The sequence below is a fragment of the Amphiura filiformis genome, chromosome 11, assembly GCF_039555335.1.
Source record: "Amphiura filiformis chromosome 11, Afil_fr2py, whole genome shotgun sequence".
NCBI classification, from domain to species: domain Eukaryota; kingdom Metazoa; phylum Echinodermata; class Ophiuroidea; order Amphilepidida; family Amphiuridae; genus Amphiura; species Amphiura filiformis.
The window spans coordinates 17,578,919-17,586,824 of NC_092638.1; the positions used below are offsets into that span (position 1 = coordinate 17,578,919).

Here is a 7,906-nt window from a genome sequence, read left to right on the forward strand (position 1 = left end):
GAAGATAGACCATTTCTATAGGCCTATACTAATAGTAAACATTTTGTTTCACATGTTGATGATAATTAATGTTGAACAACGCATTGAATTTAAGATTCTCACTTTTGTTTTCAAATCACTAAATGGACTTGCACCGTCATATATTTCCGACCTTCTGCACACTTAATATACCTGGTCGTACTGGACTTCGTTCTGCCAATCTTCATCTTCTTCTAGCAACTCGTTTGGCGACCGTTCTTTGTCATTTGTGCTCCTAAACTTTGGAACAATCTACCTAAACTTTGGAACAATTTACCATTGCAACTCATATCAAAAACTGTATACTTTGGACTCTTTAAATCTTTGTTAAAAACACATCTGTTTAATATCGCTTTTGCTGATGACTTGTAGTGTAGAATGTTTTTCTTAATATGGTATTTTGTACATTTTATATTATACTCTATTCACTGATCATGCTCCCCTTTGTGGTCATATTCCTGTTGTTGCGCAGTGAGCGACTCTGACGGATACTTGCGCGTTATAAATTTCCATATTATTATTTATTATTATATGTATTCAACATCTTGCAGGGTCGTGCGGTATGGAGATATACAGGAAGAAGCCTTGATATTGGTTATCCCAAAGATCTCAGCACAGCATTCCCAGGATTTCCTAATAATGTAGAGAGTGTTACTGCTGCGGTAGAAATCAATGGAAACGGACAGACTTTCTTCTTATCAGGCAAGTGTGACTCAGAATGATTACAAAATGTTGTTATGAAACAGTATTAACTCTCTTCACGCGGGTGTCGACTGCAATTTTTTTTTTTTAATTCAAAATTTCAGAAATGTAAATTTTCATGACCATATTTGGAATCAGCATGAAAAATGCATTAAAATGAGTACAAACAAGCCTAGTATTGATTCAGTAGTTCTTAAGATAGCTCTTGATATTTTGAGAAAATATTTCAAAACTTGAACTTTTTCCATTGAAGCGCATGGCTAGCACGCAGAGCATCAACCAACATGTTACTGGTTGATTCTGGTTACTTAGATCTTGTGGCGGAAACATTAAGGTTATCTTGAGATTATCTGAAAGTGCGATTTTGCACGATCTCACTTTTGTTTCTCTGGATTGCTGCCGCCTGCCCAGCAACATCATTGGTACTCTATATAGAGTACCTGCGTGGGTAGGCCTACTCTATAGAGTACATGTGTGGGTACTCTAGAGTACGCACATCGGAATCACACGTAGACATGGTAGAGTACAGTCAGTACACACGCTGGTACTAGATTGGTACTGCATACTCTGGACAGCGCGGCGGTGTACTTCTGGGGTAGTCAGCAATAGGAATCTGGTTGTGTATATACGTTTAACGGCTTCTTTTCATACCACAAACAAATTGCCGTTGTCATTGTCATCATTAGTGGTATTAAAGAAGAATTTCAAACCTAACATGAACTAGGTTAACATCTATGCCTGAATAGTCAGGTACTGAATATGAACTGGGTTAACTGCCTGAATAGTCGAGTCAACTCGGTTAACATTTATGAATAGTCAGACTTAACACGAAATAGGTTAACACATATGCCTATTAGGCTGAATAGTCTGATAGTCATCCTTATAATACGATAAGTCATAATAAAATCAATGTTTACATACAGGTTTTGAGAACAAAACGTGCTTAATATGGAAATTGGACTCTATTGGGTAAATTCTGGGCTACACACATGCACTAAGAGGTCCAGTGAGATACCAATCCAATATGCATTTAGGTATAAGCATCATTGTATAAACTTAAAGTTATCGTTTTTCCATTTAAATCAAACCCAAATCTTTTCATTTCAGATGGTGTATTTTACCTTTACACTCATCGTCGTCAAGTCGAGGGACCTTATAGCATCAATGCCTTTCGAGATATACCCAGTAATATCGCTGACGCTGTACAATTACAAGATAATTACATGTACTTTTTCACCAAAGACCTGCGATATTTTCAAGTCAGTCCGTGGACATTTACGACAAGTTATAGCTACCCAAAACCAACAACAGACGATTGGTTTGAATGTGAGGGCGCTGCACGGCCTTTAATAATTGGGACGCCCTCATCGGATGCATCCTTGCCATTATACAACATATACACAGCTTTATTCATGTTAATTATGGCGCTAGTTTCACTATGATAGTATGTGAATTATGATTTTATATATATCATATGCACTTACAATAGCATTTTTCGTTAATGTCCTCGTATCCCTCAGAATTTCTCGACTAAGAGGTGACATTACTACAAACAAGTGCAATATCCTTGTATAGAACAGTCACAAGGCTGACATCACTTCATCTATTTTCTAGTATTCTGTGGCGTCGAATATTCCAATATATTCCAGAAGCTTTCTATCTTGAAAAAGGAAAGAGTCAGTTTTTTGAAATGCTGAAAACACATATGTTGAAAGAAAACATTTGTAGAATGATTCTCTATGATAGATCTACTCAAAATAAAGTAAGGTCCAATTTTAGTTGTATAACGGGCGTAGGCCTACCCTAAAACCATCACTCCAAGTCCCAGGAGTAGAAGCACGCCACATGACAGTGCACAATAATTTCCTGAATACGGATTCGAGAACCGTGAAGACAATATGGATGCTAGACTGCTGCCCTCAGCTGATTGGAATTAGTCTAATGCTATCCTAAGATGATTATCTAATGCAGGTGTACTCGCAAAGGCTTATGGGATTTACCGAAAAGGTCAATTCCGCTCTCGAGTGGAGTCATTTTCAAGACGCTGTGCAGGACCAGACGCCATCATGGCCACACGTGTGTGTTCACCTGGAACGTCGCATTCTTTGCATTCCAGTCAAGCCAGCTCACAAACTGCATGTCTATACCATGTATATTTGGAGAACGTCGAATCACAAAAGGGACCGCTCGGTAAAACAATACACCCGGGCAATACACTGCACTACTGATAAGGTCGACTATACGGGCCGTTTAATGAGAAGAGACCACAGATCCATTATAGACCTATTGCTCTGTTGAAGAGACTAATTACAACAGTTCCGAATTTTGAATCTTCCGAAGAATCACTTTTTTGTACCTTCGATATGCTTCATGCAGCTGTCAAACAGCTGCGAATCCAGAGTCGAAACTAAGGGCTATAAGGGACCGTTCACAAACACTTGTTAGGGGGGAAGTCCTGATGCAAAAAAATTCATTGCAAAAATCTTTCGCCCCCCTTTACAGACCTCAACAACTTCTGGCCCCCTCCCCCCTTTTTGACATGAAAATTATGGGTCATTTTTTTCAGCCCCCCCCTTTTTTTGCATCAGCCCCTAACAAGTGTTTGTGAACGAACGGTCCCTAATTCCCGGGGGGGGGTTCTTCGAAAAATTTTGTACGGGGGTGTGCCACGCAGACTTTCGGATGCTGACTTTCTCTATACCTACTTTTTGCTGTTTTTGCTACCCATCAGTATACCAATTTTCAACAAAAAGCACCCAAATTTGCCATAATTGGGTGCTTTAAGGGCACTTTTTCCAAAATGCGCCTAATTGGGCGCATTGGTCTCCACTGAAAACCCACCCATCGATATACCAAAATCGCTGAAAAGGTACCCCAAAACCGTGGCACATCCCCGTATACCTTCAACCAGGAAACCCTCCCCCCGGTCCCTAATTAGTGATGTAAAAACAAATAGGTAGCTCTATTTTGTGTCTAAGGCAATAAGCCCAATCGGCATTGGAAGTTTGCAATGCATTGTGGGACAGTTTTTGCAGTTTTGGGACACTTTGCCCTCTGACCTATTGGGAAAATTCAGAGAAAATGGTTTTTGTGCGTACAAAATATAATCTAAAGGGCTTTACAAGAATGAAAACAAACCCAAAAAACATTATTATTGAATAAATTAATTATTTAAATATTTTTAATGATAGCATTATGACAATAATAAATAAATTAATAATAATCACAGCAATTTTCCCGATATGTCAGAGGTCAAAGTGTCCCAAAATAACCGGAAGTTACAATGGCGATTGGGCTTATTAAACAACCAATGAAATGAGGATATTCTTAGTCACTTTCACTTTGTATATTTTCACATTATTATTATTGTTATTATTGAAAACATTCAAATGGATAGTTTTACAAGACGTATGGTGTAACCAAATCAACTAAAATGCTGCCAAGTTGAAAAATAGAGTGTGTTATTATTATAGTTGAAGAAACTATCGGATTTATTGTTATCACGTTAAACACTGTGCAAGCCGAGAACCGCGAAATCTAGTTACACTAAGGGAGTGTTCAAAAATATTGGGGTAATGGGGTGGAAAATATGGAGATCGAAAAAAGTTTACATCCAAAAAAGGGAATCGCCCACCACATTTCATGTACTACAAAAAAAAGCCATTGAACAGTGTAGCGGTTCGTTCAAACACATCGATAGACCAGTCCCTCGCCTTTGTTGATAAACAATGATGTCAAGTGGTCTATATTTTAAAATTATGAGTCTATGTTTTATATGTATTTTTTAGTTTGTAAATACATCTCTGATGTAAATAAATTATCATATATTTCGATACCAAATGTATGCAATATATATTATTCGAGTATTTGTAAATTGTATAATTAGTCGAGGTAGGCTATTTATAGCAGTATAGCTTTAGATTATATATTGTTCATATACAACTTTAATAATGTAGATAAAATGAAAACGATGATCCTATGAAAGACATGACCTTCATCTTCCTCACGGGGAGTCACCCATTCAGGTAACCTCATTTGAGATCTCACTCACAGAAAATTATCTTGCATAGTGGGTGTATGGATTTAAACTGGAATACCGTACCTCATTTCGTCTTTTCGCCCTACCTGAGACTACATGATCCATGTCCCAATTACTATAACCATCAATCCTTAATTTTGACAGAATGCCGAATAACAGATCGGTATAACCAGTGGCGGCGCTAGGATTTTTTAGGGGGGAGATTAAGGGGTAAAAGTGAATTTCAGTGGGGGGGGCGGCAAAATCAACAAATGTTGCACAAAAGTGCCGCAAAAAGTGGAAATTGTCGTAAATTTGGGTTTTTACTGGGGGTTACATGGGTGGGGCAAGAATTCTGACTGGGGCCATTTGCCCCCTCACGCCCCCGTGGCGCCGCCACTGGATATAAACCCGTCCGTATCAAACACGTGAATTCTTTTACGCGATTCGCCAAGCGCAAGTAGCGACCAAGGCAAAAACGGCTTAACATATATAATAAAAATAAAATCGATATAACGTAGTCAGAATATGAGAACGCGGATGGTTTATAGTCGGTGTCGTTCGGCAGTATGTTGTGATATCAAACCAGCAAACACACAACGTTTCACCATTATTCGCCAAAGTTTAGAAAAGGTTGCCAGAAAACGTTTAAATGTTGTTATGGTATATAGACCAAAAAAAAGTATAAAATGTTTTCATAACATTCAAAAACATTTTTTGAAAACTTACTGCAAAATATTCTAACATGTTTTTAAGTTTTGACATTATTTTAAAAATGTTGTAGTGTGTTTTCATATACAAATCGTTTATAACGTTTTCATGACCTTAAAACCCATTATTAAAACATTTTTTACCAAAACCCAAAATATAATCCGTTGAAAATGTTTTTAAACGTTTGTGTTTGCTGGGAATGTAGTTACAATGTTGTACTTACAACGATGTTCACTGTGTAGTTACAACGATGATCACTGTGTAGTTACAACGATGATCACTTTGTAGCTGCAACGATGAACACTGTGTAGTTACAACGATGATCACTGTGTAGGTACAACGATGATCATTGTGTAGTCACAACGATGATCACTTTGTAGCTGCAACGATGAACACTGTGTAGTTACAACGATGATCACTGTGTAGTTACAACGATGATCACTGTGTAGTTACAACGATGATCACTTTGTAGCTGCAACGATGAACACTGTGTAGTTACAACGATGATCACTGTGTAGGTACAACGATGATCATTGTGTAGTCACAACGATGATCACTTTGTAGCTGCAACGATGAACACTGTGTAGTTACAACGATGATCACTGTGTAGGTACAACGCTGATCATTGTGTAGTCACAACGATGATCACTGTGTAGGTACAACGATGATCACTACGGTATGTAGTTACAACGATGATCACTGTGTAGCTACAACTATGATCACTGTGTAGTTACAACGATGATCACTTTGTAGCTGCAACGATGAACACTGTGTAGTTACAACGATGATCACTGTGTAGGTACAACGATGATCATTGTGTAGTCACAACGATGATCACTGTGTAGGTACAACGATGATCACTACGGTATGTAGTTACAACGATGATCACTGTGTAGCTGCAACGATGATCACTGTGTAGTCACAACGATGATCACTATGTAGGTACAACGATGATCACTACGGTATGTAGTGACAACGATGATCACTGTGTAGTTACAACGATCACTGTGTACTTACAACGATGATCACTGTGTAGTTACAACGATGATCACTATGTAGTCACAACGATAATCACCGTGATGAAGTTTAGGGTTAGAGTAATGATCTAGGGTTCATAAATAAGTTATTGGGTTTTTACACTAATGAACCTTCGGACTATCGTCATGTAACCCTTCAACTATCACCTATCACATTTAAGCTGAATTTATACACCATTCCTGAGCGACGAGCGATTCATATTTGACCAATGAGGTAGCGCGATTTTCCTAACGCAACCAAAAGCGCTCCACCTCATTGGCTAAAAACCAATTGCTATCGCTCAGCGATGTAGTATAAATTCAACTTTATGACCCGGCCGTTCCCATATCGGAACATAATATCAGCAAACCTTTAATTGTAGTCGATTTTGTAAACATGTTTAAAACTAAAGAATATGATAATAGTGAAGAAATGGCTGTGTATGGTTCTCATAGTAATGAATGTGACAACTGAAATGCTTTTTGACCAATTGATAATAAAACACTGTATTTATACACAGGCCTACTGATGTTTTCATTGTCTTGTAATCGTAGTCCGGGAAAATATTTTGTATAACCAATCCCTAATGGGCTATTCCGGTTGAAATCCACACTACCCCCCTGTGGAAGTTTTTGTAAATATGTTCCATACGAGTTATGTTTTTCAAATATAATTGTTCAGGGTTAATCATTTTGAAACTCATACTCCCCCTGTATTATGGCTTAACCTTTATCGTCCACAACTGGAGTGAGAGTATTTCAAATGGAAACCACCCAATTGTTTATTCTATATTTGGAGCTCTTACTCCATCTGTGGAAGGCGTTAGCTAAATCTTCCACAGGGGTAATGTGGATTTTAATTGGAACAGCTTGATTATATATCCATATTCATGGGAAGAAATTGGGAATATTTTATTTTAAATGCTGCTTTTTTTCTTGGCAAGGCACTCCTATATTTTGACAGTGACCTAAGTATCGTAAAGCTGAATTTATACTCCGTCACTGAGCGACAAGCGATATTTATTTGACCAATAATGTAGCATGCTTTTCCCAACACAACAAGAAGTGCTGTACCTCATTGGCTAAACCAATCGCTATCGCTCAACGATGTAGTATAAATTCAGCTTAAGAGCTGGTACACAAGAGATAATTTTGAAAAGTTATATTGAAAAATAAGGTGATGCCTATATAAAAGGGGGATCCTACATTTTGGTGGCATGTTGCGGATAAAAAATGACGTCTCAGACAAAATAAGTACTAAAATGATATAATTTAATAACAGGTCTGTGGCAACTTTCTAATATTGAGCTAACTATTCAAACAGTATACAATCAGTAGACAAATACAATCTGCACATAAGCACATTCACTAAAGTCTTTTTCATAATTGTTCCGAGATAATTTAAGTACATCTTGTATCTCTAATACCATCAACAATAAAA

General features: G+C 37.7%; 1 protein-coding gene across 1 annotated transcript in view; it reads left to right on the plus strand.

The window, feature by feature from the left end:
* LOC140164467 (collagenase 3-like) overlaps window positions 1–3,262 on the plus strand; it is a 58,581-nt gene extending 55,319 nt beyond the window's left edge. The window contains exons 8-9 of the mRNA XM_072187748.1: window positions 570–720; window positions 1,828–3,262. Coding sequence (XP_072043849.1) covers window positions 570–720; window positions 1,828–2,162 — 486 coding nt within the window. The 3' untranslated portion in view covers window positions 2,163–3,262. The remainder of the gene's footprint in view (window positions 1–569; window positions 721–1,827) is intronic.
* The last annotated feature ends 4,644 nt before the right edge of the window (window positions 3,263–7,906 follow it).